Source organism: Spodoptera frugiperda, chromosome 28, assembly GCF_023101765.2.
Source record: "Spodoptera frugiperda isolate SF20-4 chromosome 28, AGI-APGP_CSIRO_Sfru_2.0, whole genome shotgun sequence".
Lineage (NCBI taxonomy): Eukaryota > Metazoa > Arthropoda > Insecta > Lepidoptera > Noctuidae > Spodoptera > Spodoptera frugiperda.
The window spans coordinates 1,980,394-1,997,993 of record NC_064239.1 but is presented as its reverse complement, the minus strand read 5'-3'; the positions used below and the strand labels follow the sequence as shown (position 1 = coordinate 1,997,993).

The 17,600-nt window shown below is 35.9% G+C and overlaps 1 protein-coding gene across 2 annotated transcripts in view; it reads left to right on the top strand.

The window, feature by feature from the left end:
* LOC118265226 (kinesin-like protein CG14535) overlaps positions 1 to 17,600 on the top strand; it is a 331,078-nt gene that overhangs the window by 268,481 nt on the left and 44,997 nt on the right. For both annotated transcript variants that reach the window (XM_035578024.2, XM_035578025.2), the window contains one exon: positions 2,445 to 2,616. In XM_035578024.2, coding sequence (XP_035433917.2) covers positions 2,445 to 2,616 — 172 coding nt within the window. The remainder of the gene's footprint in view (positions 1 to 2,444; positions 2,617 to 17,600) is intronic.

The window sequence follows — 17,600 nt, the reverse complement described above, 5'->3', positions numbered from 1 at the left end:
TTCCTACCTGTGGTTTTGGTCACCTGCTGTGTGTTTAATTGTCATAATGTAATGTCACATTACTTGCTACTGTCCATTTAAGGATTATCTGATATAAAATTATGCTTAGTTATACAAAAGGGTTCTAGAAATTAAAGGTTACATAACAAGGAAAAACTAATGAATTGGGTATTTTATTTTTGCGGTAGTAGTTGTACGTAGTAAAGAAGTTGTATGCAACGTAACGCATATCGGCTAAGGGATAGGCAGAGGTGCATATTACGGCACGTAATACCGCTATACAATGTACGCGCACATTTCACCATTTGTGTCATAATTCCTATGTAATAGGTGGCTCATTGTCCAGCAAGTAGTAATACATGTTGATGAAGAATTACTTTGACACATTAATTTAAAATAAAAAAATACATTATTTCTAAACGGTACTCTTATGTAGAGGTGGCTCTTGTCCGGCAACTGTCACGAGCTGTTAATGAAGAATACTCCATTTAGCTGCAGGAGTTTCCGCAATTAAAACTACAATTAATAATATTTATTAAAAAGGAAACTAGAAAGTCCATTAATTCCCGAATTTCCTTGACGTGCACTCTATCAAGCTAAAGTACTAGGCGGGCATAAGTCGGCAGGAGGCAAACGCAAGAGTTATCTAAACAATCCGGCAGAAGAATGTTAATAGTTGGGAACAATAAAGTATTGGACGTCACGCGACCGCATCACGCTAGGGAGAACTATGCGGGGGTCGTACAGGCCTACACTTTTTCTGGGAGCCCGGTATTAACATGATTGGACTGCTTTTTTAATTTGAAATAAATGTTCTGGGAATATTGTACCAAGTAGAAGTAGAAGAATATAGTTATAGCTATTATTCCGTAGCGGTTGAACACTCGACATCATAGTGATGTTCATATTCGTAAAATAGTTTGCTAGTAGATAACTCCACGAACCCGAATACGCGACCTACATATTTTATCATCGATATTGAGGAAAATATATTCATTTTTCCGATACCTAAACATGGAGAATTTTCAATTTTAAGCCTCTGTGAGACGGGTGTTACGCCGATGGCATTAAAATAAAATACGAGCGGTGTCGTCGGACGACACGTAAGCGCCATCCATCACCGGTCGGTGTGCAACCCCCTTTACAGGCTGTGTAGACGTGCGACAAAAGTCAAGGAATTTGAGCTTCTATTTTTAAAATTAGGGTGACATCGATCAAGGAATGACAGCGAATTATAATGTTTAAAAATTGAATATCGAATTACTTAATGATTTTGTTTCGAAGTTTATAGATAATTGGAAGGTTTTAAATTTTTTAAATGTATGCCAGGATGGTTTTAATTTTAATTAAATTTTCTTTGAGTTACTAAATTCCTTTGTAATTTCTCTTCTCATCGCTTGGTTAAAATATTAACGACGTAACGTCGGGCTAAAAATTGTGCAAATCAAAATTCAACAACACTAAAATAATCCACAGTCCTCAAAATACCTACCTCATAAAAATTCGCTGTTAAGCCACGTCTACCCGCATCACACCTACTTTCAAATATTCACAAAATCGTCTGTCTGCCCGTCGCTATGCATCACAGTCCGCATCGCACCATTGACGGTGGAGCGAATTTTTGAAAAATGTAAAAAGGTCATTTCGGAGGTCACGTACAACGCATTTATTTCGGGTTCGACTCCGCGCGGCTTCAAACACGAAACGGACATAATAAATGGTTTTTGCTTATTTTTCAATTATTCGATCGAAATGTATGAAATATGATAGGTAGGTAGGTAGGTACATGCGGACCGGAAGGTGGGTCTTTCAACATTAATTTTTCTGTCGGAAATGGCAGCGGATGTGAACGGGATTCAATAATGTACAACAGTGTTCTGTTTGTTGGGGTAAACACTTCGCTATGTTCCAATATGTTGCAGGACCTTCTGTTAATGCGATCGCCATGTTTTTATTTCACAAATAGGGTTCAATGACCCCTATACTCTAACGACTAGTATAGGATACTATACAATCTTGATATTTTGTTACATGACCATTATTTTTAAACCAAAATGCCTCTTTCTTACGTTACAACTTCTTGCAACTTTATATTATTGGCTCGTCTCTGCATCACCCAAAGCTTGCATTGTTACAAAATATCCATGACTTTAAATCACCTTTGTAAAAAAATATGTGCCTTAGCATATACCCAAATAAAACAAATTGTTTTCAATTTTTGCCACATTCATGTATTTCAAACATACCAATACCTACCCTTATTACGAGTTTGCTTTATGTTGAACGAAAACGAAACGAGAGCGCGTTCGGCGCTCTGATTGGCCGGCGGGAATTAACCAACCAATCACCGAACGCGCTTTCGTTTCCATCTCGTTAAACGTAAAACAAACTAAGTCCTCAGATTAATAAACCTCTTAATAACCGATTGTATCCCTTGTTAACAGGACATCAACAGCAAAATGCAGTGGTGGCTCTCCACACCGCGAGAGACGACGACGGGACGAGGACGCCACGACTCCTGGCGGCTTCAGTGCTGCACTGCACAGGACACCTCCTCCGCCACCACCAGCGCTACTGCGGAGACTAGGAGTCAAGGAACCTACTGGAGTTGGGAAGGTCAGTGACTTTATTTTTTGAGAAATCTATTATACTGTTATATTGATATTGTTGAGAAAAAGTTGAACATTTTGTTTAATGCAAAAGATTACGGAAGATGTTCAATAAATATGATATATGTTTTGGAAACTAATCTTTGAAAGTCGAACAGGAGGAAGTCTATAAATAGGTGCGCAAACACATATACATTTTTACTTTCAAACTTCTCCAATCTTATTTTTATCTTTTATCAAAGTAAATCATTAACAATATTCTTTTTATTCGGAAGCACATAAAAACCCATCAAAAATTACGTAACAATTAGATCGACTCTCTCACCACGTTGGAAATAACGGACTGAATAAATCAGACTAAATGTGTAACATTAACAAGTCGAGCTTCAATCAATTTAGTACTACAGTACTAAGACCATCAATCACAGGCGGAAATAATTTCAAAGAAGTTTCTCTAACTTTCGAAACTCCAAAGAAACTGATCGTACAACCACTTTAATTCGCGAAAATGTTTATCATCGCGTTACTCTAAATAAGTGATAGTCCATTACTCAGTTCATTGCGATACAAACTACAAGTTTGTTTAAATCTTTCGATTTTTAATGGTGATAGCCCTTCGCCTATATTTTTGGAATATCTTGTTATAGTGATAGCCTTTTTTTATCACGGGGGGAAACCTTTAAAATTCGCCTAGCTTTTTGGAGATAAAAAACTAGGGAGTGTGGGATTTTTATCTAACTAAAACCACCCCGGTGGCCACCGTCTGGGGCACCCAACCAAGTTCTCTAAGTAGATCTCCTCCGGAGCCCCACGGTGCAAAGCCTGTTACGGCACATCCTCATAAAAAAATTGAAATAGATATTCGGCACACTAGACTCATACACCAAAAACTAAAAGAGTAAATATGCATTAAGGTTTGCAACACGCGGGTGACACCCCTAGCGTTGCAGACATCCATAAACTATGATAACTGCTTTCCATCAGATGGGGTGTAAAAATTGTTATCACCTAAAAATTTAAAAAGCACTACAGAATCCAATACTCTTACTTACAAATAAACCCTAATGTACTCAAGTTAAAAAAAAACAAAGTTTGCATTTAACAAGAAAGTAACAGTACTGAGTCACGGCGCAATGATTTAAGAGGGGTATGCAGTACTCTAATTGGTTGAACCTAATGAGACAACTGATGATCTTACTAATGAGACCCTTAACGATGCTGTAGCTAATTAATATCGCTTTGTTCGTATCAAGAAACATAAAGTGAACGCAAAGTACCGAAGATTTATGTCTTAAAAGGAATAAAGAACGATACAGATAAAGGAGAATGTTGAACACGAGAGAATTGTGAAAGGACTCTCGTTTAGTTCGGCTTCGAGGAGTCGTTTGTTATATTATTCTGCAAATGTGGAGTATGGAAGGTACTTTGTGAGATTACTGTGTTATTGGTTAGTGCTCAATACTTGTATTGCATTTCACGTACCTAGGTACTAAATTAAGGCCTTTGGATGCTAGAGTCATTGTTTAACATAATAATTCAGTATCGATTTTTGGGTTTGACTTTCTAATTTTAAAATTCTTAAATCATTAAGCGCTGTACCCGTTTGGTACACTAATTTACTACTAGTAGACACAAAACACTCTACCTACTTTTATACACACAAAGAACTCTGTCACTAGAATCACGGTTTACTCACTTCATTAATAGAGAAAAGCTCTACTAGTTTCGAGTCACTCTACATCATGAGCAACAATAGTTATTATAAAAACCCATTAGCCTATTTTGCCATCTCCTTCAAGAAGTCTCTTCTTAATATTTTTTACAAAAATCTTTTATATTGCCGCTGCTCTGATAGAAACGGTCGTTATCCAAGCTTGGAGTAGATAACGCGAAACTCGATTTATGTCACATTAATGCGTGTCTTAAATACCCCGTGGTTCAGCTCGTCGTATCGTATTCTGAACTGCGAATTAAGATCTACAAAACCCATAATGGTCTTTACGACCGGGTGCTATGCACATAAAATGTTCAACGTCTTACGGGTTAATTAGTTTGTAAGTTAAATAATGTAGCATTTATACTAGTGCCAGCCAATTTTTCAGTTTTTTACTCATAAATAGAATGCTGGAGGATATTATTAGTACTGGTGATAATTGTTTATATTATTTTATTACTCCAACAAACTATTTCTCAAGTCAATTAAAAATGAAGCAGTCATTCAGCGATATACCTTTTTCTTGTAAGACTCATTCGTGTCACTTACACACATTAATATAATTGAAGACACTAAATAAACATCGAACGCCTCTTATTTAGTTAACCGTTCAATACCGGGGCTCGGTCTAAAAGACCAATGGTCGATTGGAACTCGGAACGTGCCCGACGGACAAACCGCTAATGTCATAAGACAGTCGGCTAACGAGGCGCACTGCGGGAATCGAAACTGGAATCCCCAGCGTACCAGACTACACGTAGGATCGTACGAAGATAGGTATTCCAGAATATTCCAGTATAATCCAGAATATTCCAGAATGTTCTAGTGTGTAGATTTCGTCTGAGCAACTTTGAATGTTCGTATCAAAGTTTGTATTTGACTTGTTGTTTACGTGTCCCATGAAGATTGATGGTATAATGTTGCTAGGAGCTCGTTGGGTAATACTTGGGTACTTCAGTACTTTAGTTTTTAGTTCAATGACCTGTAGAATAGAGAATAATTTAATTAGTAGTATGCCTGTTGTTAGTTACTTAAATGCACATGGCTTGACAATAGTAGAATTAAAATACATAACAACGTTACTCTTTTGATTCGAATAAAATTATACTATAAATATTATAACTATGTACTGTATATACTAAATTCTGAAAAAAATATGTACAATCATTAGAACTTGAGTCGGGATATGTACTATCTTTATTAATGTCTATGCTTGCAACAGTGCCGAAATATCGGAAACTCATAAACATGGTAAATATCCCGTCTCAGTTTAAAAACTTATAAATAGTGTACAAGCAAAAACCCTTAACTAAATTCTCCGCTAATACTATCAAGTAACGTACAAGCAATACTTTCTTGGCTGCAAGAGTGGGGGTGTTTAATCTCATGCCACTTTATTCAGTTATTTACGTCTGCCGCCAATTACTGCGGCGACGGCAGGGTTAATGTGATAAGTGACGCGCTAACAAGATGCAGGTGCAAGAAAGCGTCAAAGGATTTTTAGTGGAGAAACTTTTTAAAAGTATTTATAATTGAATCTTAATTTATATCAGGATAGAGATTATTTTCGTATGATATAAAGTGTGGCTTGAGGTCTTAAGTTTTATTTCTGAGTTCGATAAAGCCTTATTAGAATTTTTCTTTCTCAATACTTGATAGCTAGCAGTCATGGTGTGTGGCTTATGGAACTAACATTGGCCACATCATAGCTCACCACCAGGCGGGATGGTGGCTAAACGCCATCTTATTAAGTACCGTATATAAAAAAGTCACCCCTTTTACAAAGTACATACCTATAACATAAAACTGCTAAAAACTGGCTGCTGCGTGTAACATAAACACTTCTGCCCATCCTTTCAGGGAAAAAAAGCGTGATGTTATTTATAATACTGTAATATTATTGTAAATAACAAACGCTTACAAAATGGACCCTATTATTAGCACTGCCCATAAACATTTGAATAATGTTCGCAATAATAGTTTCGTTATATGTGCTATGGGGCTAGATAATTACGTTAACATGATAATAGTAATTTGTTAGATGCGTTATATAACAATACAATACGTAGTGTATTGTTATGTTATATACATGTTATATTATTCGTTGGTCAAGTGGTTATGTTACGTTTATCATGGTTTTAGGTTTATCCTATTCTAAATTAAATTCCAAGAAGATTAAAAAATAGGAAAAGGGAAAGCAAATATAAAATTAATTTCACATTAATTATAATGTAGGTACTAGTAGTAATTATGTGTACTATCATTAGAACTTGAGACGTGATATTTACCATGTTTATTTATGTCTATGAGTTTCCGATATTTCGGCACTATTGCAAGCGCCATGATCACGGATGAACCATTCATGTTAATAATGAAACATGGTAAATATCCCGTCTCAAGTTCTAATGATAGTGTTAGTGACCATGTCAGTTTAAAAACTTATAACTTGTATACTATAAGTAGTAGTAAGTAACTACATCGCTGGTTGGCCGTTTTGGGAATAAGAATTATATGTACATATATAGGTACAAAGACCAGCACATTAAGCTATCCCAAACATTATAGTTGTTTGTTTGTATATATATTTACACACCACACAATTAATGTTGACTCAATGCTTTTAAATATTTCAATTAATTGACTGATGTATTATTTACATTCGTCATACCTTATATTCACATAACATTAATTACATAGGAATTGGTTTAATGTTATGACTGTACCGTTTGATGAATATTGTAGTAGTATGTCGTTGCAAATAGTTGGTATATTATATGAATATCTTGTTTAAAACTAAAATAAACGGGGTAATAAGATCAGAACAGGTCTATAAAATAAAATATAATGCTTACTAAAGAACAATACCTTATTTATATGTCATCTGTACCTCTCCCATGAGTTTGAAGTAATAGTATTAAATTTGTCGATAGGCGCTAGCGACGACGTAAATTTTTTGTATGTCTAATTTTAGTTGTACAGGTGACCGGTAGAGGCGTTGTAAAATTTGACATACAAACTCATGGTAGAGGTCAACTCCCTCCAAATTAACTCAGCCGAAAAACATGTCTCCTTTGCTTAATTAAATAATAGACCAACACAGTCCAGAATTAAACTATAAAAATACCATTCCTAGTACAAAATCCTAAAAATGTACGTTCAAAGGTACTTTTCCCCGAATTGTACGAACTTGTAACCGCACATCAAGCTATGAAAAGCCAGTATAAGCTGACCTTTGAATGTGAGGAAAGGCTATACAAAGTGAGACCATAATAAACTGGTTCTGTATAACTTTATGTGCATTCCTATGGCACAAAAACAGTTCGTGTTGGTGTAAGTCGGGTGAAATTTGCAATTCAAGGAGCCACGTAAGCTGAATGGAGTGGAATGTCCCCCACCCCTAGTGGGGGGTACAAAAAGTGTCCTCGCAACGCACGGGTCTCGTACCTACTACCTACTGCCGACGATAAGACGCCCCGCTTTGACATTTAGTGAGCTGGGTAACGCCACTGTTTTTGTTAAAAAAAGGAGGTGCAATAAGCTTTTTGTAGTTCTATTCTCGTCTGTTTGGTTCAGTGAAAGTGAATTTTACCTCAAGTATATTGGATATACAATATTTTTGTCGGTTGTTTTGGAACCTGGATTGCTGTCATGTTGCTAATGGCTAATGTTTATATACTACAATTACAGACAGTACTTAAGTATGACTGAGCAGAAGCTCTTAATAGTAACACGCAGTCACGGGAGAAGATTTACCACTCTATATCATCAAAGACTTGCCTCCTACAGCAAGGATCGTAATAACAAAACTGACTGATAAAAAATACTAACGAAAACTAGAACAAACGTCATTCATAGAAACAATATGTGCCAATAAAATAATGTATTTCATCACATTCAAACTAACAAACACTGAACTAAACCCATTACACAATGACAGCGATTACACAAACACATCCCAAAAACAAATATTCATTCATTCCTTTAACAATTTCACAATAGATCAGCTATAATATTCCATATACATTTTTTTTTAAACTGGTTTAGTTTTAAGACAAGGGCATCAAACGTGTGTATATCCGGCATCACGTGTCAAAACAATCTTGCGCATTACTGGCCAGTAATAATATTGTTTGGCCCACTGGGACCTGGGCGGGCAGGAACAAGGATAACGGTGGACTAGAGACGCTAAAGTACATTGTAAGTTTTTGTGAGTTACATAGGTACGTTTTATTGATGGATCAGTGATTGATAGTAGCGGCGTAGTGTCTGTTGTTCCCTTAAGCGAATTTTGTAGTTTAATTTATATCAGTAACATTCACTGTTTCGCATCAATGTAACCGAGAATTGTATTTTGAACCTGATTAAAAAAGAGCAAATAGTTTCACTAGAAGACTGACCGACAGGCCGACATTTTTAATGTTAGTATGTTTACTTTGACGGTCAAAAATGCCTTCCTGGTCTATTTTAAATAAATGATTTTGACTTTGACTTCACTTGTCTCTTATTGTTTGTTCTATTAAATCAGAATTCAAAAGTATGTCACAAACATTTTAAAAATACTGAATTAATTCATTTTAACCAACCCTTGACTTTAGTGCTAAAGATGAATGCTATCTTCAAAAAAAAAATTGTAACGGACTTCAGTACCATAAAACCTCCTTAGTTCATAATTCAACTGCATCTTTTGAAGTCATATCCAGTCGTAGAAATGTTTCAATGTATAGAATTTCCCCCACTACATGTCCGTCTGTCAATTTGCTCGACCAATGAGATCGGCGGCCGCTGCCCGCGGGATTAAACTCCTTATTGATTATTGGACCCTTTTTATATCCACTTCAGTTATAGAACCTAGTGGTGTTTTATGAGGCTTGATTTTCTGATAATAGTCAAAGCGAGTACAAAGGCTGACGGAAATTGTGAGTTGATTCACTGTTTTCTCTCCTATTTTATGGGTCTAATGGTCCTTAATGTGTGTCCATTTGGTCCACTAGGGTGACACAATAAAAGTGAATTTTATATAAAAGAAGTCTGTGAATTGTATATGCATTTTCAGTTCTCGAATATAAGGAGATCTTTAGTAAAACTGAAGTAAAATAGATGAAGATTCCCATTACACTCCATTTGCCTATGGAAGTCTACTAACTATCACACCTAATTTTCTGTAGACAAAAGATATGAAACCCAAAACAAGTTACTATATTTTACTTATCTACAAGACACCCGCTACATCTTACCGCTCAGTTTCTAAATTAACCCACAAACCATTTCCTCAAACTATAGATGATTTATACAGGGAAGGGTCTACATTATTGGTACGGACTACAAACCGAGTCCCATCGCCTTTGATGTGAGCGTGATGAGACCCCAAACATATCAATTTGGGATTTGTTACCAAAAACACGGTTTTGAAATGAAAATGTAGGACAAATAGTTTTGTTGGGGCAAAACATCGTTTACCTGTGAGGTTCGATTTGTTCCCGAATGTTTTACATTTGGCAGTGAGTTTGTTTTGTGATTAATTTCTGTAGTTCGTATTGTATCGGTTTTGGAATAGTTTGATTTAGTATGGTTGATTGTTCATTTATTAGATTTAAAAATATATCGTGTGCATCAGCAAGGGTAACTATTTTCCATAAGATAAACCATAAGCTTAGTGTTTGAGTGTTAGATAAACCAATTTTAAGCTCTGTACCCTTATTATACATATGTATATAATAAGAATGTACATAATATTTTTTGATTGTTTGGTTTATTTGAGCCAGACCCATCCGCTATCAGCTAATAACCATCTTCTTTATTCATTTAACACATACAAAAAATCTCCTAAACTGAAAATTCATCTACACACACGTTGCATGAATCCAATACAATCCAACACACACTACACACATATAAGAACAATACAAACTAGGTCGCTTCTAATAACGAGAAGATATTCGCCTCACTTATCGCGAGAATGAAAATTCCGCCTACAACCCGAAGGGACTGTGACGAACTAAATAGTAAGTGGAAAGGAATTTTCTCATCTTTTACGTACTTCTTAATATACATAGAGTATTTAGGTATGTTATCCCAAAACGGTTAGGTAGAAGTGTATTGCGGGCACACACATTTTTTGTCCAATAGGTCATTGAACTTAATAAGAGTGAAGCGTGAGTGAAGAGTGTAGACAATGCTAGAACAACATTCAGCCTGAGACAGCCTCTGCAGAAGTATTGATATGATTTCTTCTCTACATAGTTTTACCCATGAAGCAAGCATATAGAGGAGATGCCATAATGTGATTGTGTACTGTGACCAAACAAATGGGCCCTGCCCAGTTATATTAAAAGTAAAAGGGTGTAGATAGGTTATAGGTAAATAAGCTCAAAAAGCAGCACATTAAAATGTGAACAGTTGGCAACGTATCTGTAGTATGGGACTGTATGTTAGAAAATTAACAAGTCTGCAACATTCGGTGCTCTCCGTAATCCAGTTATGATATCTCCTCTTTCTTGTATTTACTCCATGGGTTTGTCAAAACATGAACATTTATAAAGCGGAGTGAACATTAAGAAAGGTTCAAGGTATCAAGTACGTAGTCTCAGTCCAATATGTAATCTGCAAGAAGAATAAGACTGGTGATAATCGTTGACAGATCTCTATTCTACTATGCAGTCATTACATGGCTTAGTATAATAGGCTATTGGTTATTGTATATAGGCTAAGGCAAATCGATATACAAAATTAAATAAGAACTAATATTCTCACCATCTGCAATTAGTAGAATAACAGTACAAGAGTCCAACTTGCCAAACTACAAAGCTGGAGTAATCTGGTTAAAACTCGCTGCGCATCGGTGTAGGTAAGCCGCGTATTTATCGAATTATCTAGAAATACGTGAGAACATTTCCAACGAGAACGCGTCAATCATTGTAATGCAGTTGTTCAAGTAAGTTATTATTTGACAGTGTTATGTCAATATGAAAAGCCTATAAGTGGGCACTGCTAACTAGACACCTCTTGCTGAATATGGATTGAAACTTATAATTAGAAATTATAAGCCCAGCCCATACACTACTTATTTCTGGTGCTAATGTCACTGATGCTAATGATAAATTTGTGGCACCTACGTAATTAAATCACGAATGAAAATAAAAGCCAGTGACTGGTATGTATTAAAAATGTACACACCGGCTCGATGAACTGTCTAGCGAAGCTGCGGACTGCCTACCGGGTTACCGGCTCGAAAAACGGTAGTAGGAACGGGGAGGATTTTGGTAGCTCGCCTAAGGCGGGAGAATAATAGGATGATTTTCACACCTCAAAAAAAATCTTACAAAATTGATATTCAATACAACAAACACTATTCACACACAAACAATTGACTGGATAACCATTCAAAGCACACAAAACTGTATTACCAACCAATTTGACAAGCGCTCGCGGTGACAAAAGTTTCCCGTGTGTTTCTACCACACACGAACGAACCTAACTTGCATTTTTATCCAATTACCCACGCCTTTGTGAGGTTGTACTAATAAACTGCCATATTATAATTAGAGGAACGAGAATAATTTAATAAGCCCGTTTCATTCGCCTTTGTTTATAAGGACAACAAAGTGTTGGTTCCTTTTAATCATAGCCGTTTGCTCATAGTAAAGAAACTCCGATTAAACTTTGCTATGAAAGTGTAATATAATTTTGTTATAACTTTCGTGAGAATAGATACTAAATGAATTATTATTGTGGCGATCGCGACATAATCGCGAATGCTGGTCATGAATATGAGCCTCTAACATAGCTTGAAACTAGTCGAGTTCCTCGTCAAACAGTTACTTGAGTAAGTCGATACATACATACACTTTTAATTAAAAAGTGTAATATTTATAATTAACAATATATTTGTGTGCATAATACCCACACTGGGTATCTTCTATTTCTTGTAGACACAAATAATTTTATTTGTTGTGAGAGGAAAGTGATACCTTCTTTCACCTTTTAAACTAAGCTCTAGTATTTTGTACTCGTCCATTATAAAGTAGTTACTTAAAGTCTGTTTCGAATCTTTGAAATGGAATGAAGAAAGAAAAAGAAGGGAGCTTATTGAACCAGTTCTTTTAAAAAAGAATAAGAAATATAAAGAAATAAAGCTGGGCAGACTTATTGTTAATTTATTACAATATATAATAACAATAATAGTTGATTTCAAAAAAAGAAGTAAACATTACAATATCATGACACTTATCAAGAACTTATGAAAACATTTGTAATACATAATATGTTCATTGACCCTCTGCTAAGGAAACCTGTGTTACAAGGGTTGCTACCCAGTGGTCATAAATTATCGCTCTCATTACAAAATCTGCCTAAAATTAATAGAAGAAAAGTGGTGGATCAACAACAAAATAGCACTCTATTGATAATAATTGTAACAGTGTGTTGGTGCATGCGTTGTAAATGCAACACACGTGTTCCTGGATAATTCGATAAAGAAATGGTACAGCGATGCGCTTTGAGCGTAAACCTGATTACTTATAGGTACGAATGCTTTTATGTCTTTAGTATAATAGTGCTAATTGCACATCGTGTTAGCACTATCATTGATTAAGTAATCGAAGTATGAGGTCTCATAACCAATTCTCTATTTTTAATCGACTTAAAAAGAGGTTCATAGTTTAACCTGTATGTATGTACGTATGTTTGTGCGGAATTATCTCGTTTATTTAAACCGATTTTGGTGTGGTTTTCAACATAATATTTTCAGACTTAAAAAAATGGCGATTCGCACATCACTTTTTGAAAGCGGTTCACTTCACGTCGATCACTGGTGACCGACGCTTTGCGGAGGATTTGCCTTAAAGTTTCCTTTTGGCTACGAACGCTTTTAAAATATTATATTAAATTGAATGTTTTTATAGATTTCAAGTTTTCCAAACTCTTACCACGAATAGACTGTTGATGCGATGTATGATGATTTTAATCTATTATTACTGAATTAGTGTTCTACATACACAATCTACGAAAACCAAACAAAATTACCTACCAAAAAAAAAACGCATAAATAATAACAATCTATTCTCATAGACCACACAGCTAGTTATAATTTTAGTTCAAAACAACAGTTTTAACACCTAATATACTCATAGCTTTAGTTTCAAGCGGTTTTTATCAAATTATCCTCTTTGCTGGCAACTGGCCAAGTGCGTACTATCGAGTGTGTTAAATACACGGACATGCATATTTTATGTGCATATTAACGATATGGATACCATTTCTATTATGCTCTTGTTGTATAGAAGAATAGAGGGTGTAGTATATTGTTTGGTACTATATTTTATAGTGAATTGTGTTTCTGAATTGTTGTTGGAAAGTGGCTGGATAGTGTTTTGTGTATAGGTGTGCTTGTTTTTGTTTAAACATGTATAGTTATAGTAACAATGCACCTAAGGGAAGTTTTTATCAGTGGCTACTCTATCTGTGGTATTCAGAGACATTTACAAGTAAAGACGACCTATTCTTTAATAACGATTTTATTCAGAAATCAATTGATAAGGACTGGGTTAACCTACCGTTAGATGACCAAGTACGGCATCGGCAGTGTGTTCCTTATTAGTAAACATTTATTTAGAGGATCTAGATCTTGCAAAAAGTCATCGCATATACAGATCGAACTTAAACTTCGCATTAGACACACTATATGATTACACATGAAATATGATGCGAGTAAACACGAAACCCATTGATTCCCAAAACCAAGAAGAAATCCAATCAAGACAGAAACATAAACGCACTTTCTTTTTTATATAATACCAAGGATTATTAATACCAAGAATTAATTATTAAGACTTAAGACTTTGAACATTAGAAACGCACCAATTAATTCCTATATTGCCAACCAAATCGAATCAATTAGTACAATCACCGTGTAAACAAAAATAAAACATCAAAGCGTCTAATACAGCGAAGTAAAGCACAACATAATCAAAGTTTCAACACGGTAATTATTTAGTTAGCGACAGTGCAGTCCGGTCGGCTAATGTCCGCCATTACACCGCTCGCACGCTCGCTTAACCCGCTGTTAGGGATATGCTATAGTGATAGATGAGCGAGAAATGACGAGGCATAAGAGAAATTTGCCAATCCAGTCGTTTTTAGTCACCTTGCAGCTGTTTTATATTCTTTTAGAATAAATTATTCTTTCTACTCTGTTTTGTAGTCATTCTTATTTTAGTCACTATAAAATCTACAGCCAAACTGAAAACCAAAATGAAACAACGCTTGCGTTGTGTGATGAGGTTACCGCAAACCCATTACCTTCCTTCCCAATCCTCTCAATCCCCGATTCCCCAACAACCTTTAAATTTCTAACCCCTAAAAACCGACAACGCACATGTAACGCCTTTGGTGTCTCGGGTGTCCATGGGCGGCCGCGATTGCTTACTATCATGTGATGGCGTGGTGTCTGGACAATCAGCTGCCGCGCGACGTGTAGCGGGTTCGATTACCGTACGGTGCAACTGTGTGTGATCCACAAATTGTTGTTTCGGTTCTGGGTGTCATGTGTACGTGAACTTGTATGTTTGTAAACGCACCCACGACACAGGAGAAAATCCTAGTATGGGCTTAAACATGAGTAAGTAAACAGTTCCTGATAAGTTTTGTCTCCTAATTTTCAACTAGTGATTACTGCCCGCTCTCAGAGGCACCTAGTCCTACAAACAATGGTATTCCCGCGGCCCCGCCCGGGGTAGTTTGTCGCTCCTATTTCAACGTTCGTTGTTTTACGTCTGCACTGTTCTGCTACGGTTTTTAACCTTCGATATTGTTTTATGTCTAACTTGCACCCTGTATCTATGAACTAAGATTTATGGATATTGCACCTACCTAGTTTAAGCTCTTATTATGTAAAGTTTATCTATACTAATACTTATGTTATAAAGCCGAAGAGTTTGTTTGTTTGAACGTGCAAATCTCCGGAGCTACTGGTCCGATTTGAATAATTCTTTTCGTGTTGAATAGTGCTTTTATCGAGGAAGGCTATAGGCTATAAAACATCACACTATGACCAATAGGAGCTCCAGAGCGGGTGAAACAGCGCGGAAGTAGCTAGTTGTAATATACAGATGAATTAATATTGTGTAGTGAAACTAGTAGCTTGTTTCTAATGGTCACAAAATTGATGTGTGTGTTCGATATCCCAATATCTACGCCTTGAGTCACAGTTTGACAAAAAAAATTAATAACATCAAGGATAGTTAATTAATGTATACCAGGTAGTTTTAAAACCAAACTATTATTTCTGATAAACAATTAAGTAATTTAGGTGAGTTGACTTTGAACTATTTGCTTGTTACTGTATGGTCTAGTAATAAAATATCTAGAAGGTAAAACCGTAACTTTAATAGTAAATTTCGGTAGTCCTTAATTTTTTTGGTGTTCAAAGAAAAAAGTAGGTAGTACAAGTAAGTCTGCCTTTGCGTAAGAATATTTAATGCCTCTGCTTTGTACTTTGTAGTTGCTATGAAATTCTCTTTTAAAATTTTGTCAGTTCTTTACTTTTTTAGGGTTGCTACCTAAATATGGCAGAACTAGCAACTTTTTTTTCCACATAATTACGTTTATAGCTGATATGTATACGAAAAAATCATTTTCAGATTTTGCAAAGTAATATATTGGTATCATTTATTTATAAGAACTGCTATTTTATAGAGGTATATAAATATAACATCAAATTTACCTCTATCAGCTGACAGTACAACATCACCACAACGCCGCGCTTACTTCTAAAAAACATGAGTCCCCATGTGACTTGAAACTAGTAGAGCTTTTCTCGAATAGTTCACATAAGTAAGCCGCACATATCAACTAACCTAATAAAGGTCACAAAATTCTAATACCGCTGTTAAACCAACACCATAAAACATAATATAAATTAACCAAAATGTACATACAATACATACACCAGTGGTCCACAAACCACGCCGCGGTTACCGCGCAGACTACGAACACTGAACAGCTCATTGTGTTCCGAATCAAGAACCTATTTAACATTAACGAACACAGACGGTAGTAGGGCTGTCGTGAAACTGTGACTTTAAGTAAACGGAGTAGAGTTGATATTAATTTGTTTTTATATTAGTTTTTGCAAGCGAGATGAAAGTATAGGGATGAAAAGGTGCCTTTTTTTTGAAGGGGAATATCATCCAATGACTTCTTCCGCCTTGGGTGAGGCGAGAGGGAGTATCAGACTCTTACTGACTAAAAACCACCCCGTTCCTTCTCTTGCTTTGAGCCGGAGCCCCGGTAACCTTTTACGTTGTCCGCAGCTCCGGATGAAAAGGTGCCTAGACACTACATAATCAGCTCACGTTGTGCCAAACATTCAAATAAATACTTTTTTTTTATTTAACTAATTAAAAACCGCATATCCAATTTGCAAAGACTCGTAAAATTACTACTAAAACTAAATGAGTCCAATTTTAGTAGAAAGTTTATGAGCTCACAGTAGTAGCTTATCCTTGAAAAATGCCAAAGCTTAATGTTTAAATAAGTGCCAATAGAAGAGTAAAGTTTTGACCGCGTATTTATTTTAACTAAACATTTAAAGTGAAGTCAAAAACTAGTACCAACCCTAGAGTAATGTGAATATTTGTTTTCCCTTTGTAAAACACAATATGTGGAATTAATTACACGGGGCTCACCTGCGGCGCTGCACGTCAGCGCTGTACAGCGCTATACAGCGCAGCGCTTTACAGAACAGCGCTTTACAACTAAACGCTAAATGACGTCATCGTTCTAATGCGTAATTACTGTTTTGTGCACCTAATTAACGGTGTATGTTAGGCTTCTGTTCTATGGAGCTCATTGAAAGGAACATGGAATCGGTTTGTGAATTTTGGACGGTACACAATGTATGATGTTTTAACGTTAATTAAATTTACATTAATTATTGTACTATGTTCGATAGGGTAGTTTTTTTATTGTTATTTTTAATACATATACACGAAACGTGCCATATTGTTGAGTCGCTAAATAGTAAAATACTGCCGAAAGAAGACCGTTGAAGTTAAATCTTCCGCTAAGCGTCGGTCACCAGTGACCAATTAACGTGTTAAGGATATTAGGTAAAATAAAACTCTCGAATGGCTTCTCCCGCCCTGAATGAGGCGAGATGGAGTATTAGACTTACTGACTAAAAACCACCCAGTTCCTACTCCTGCTTTAGCTTAGCCGGAACCCCGGTAATCCGCTAGGCAGTCCGCAGCTCCAGAAAGTTAGTATAGTAAGACAGTATA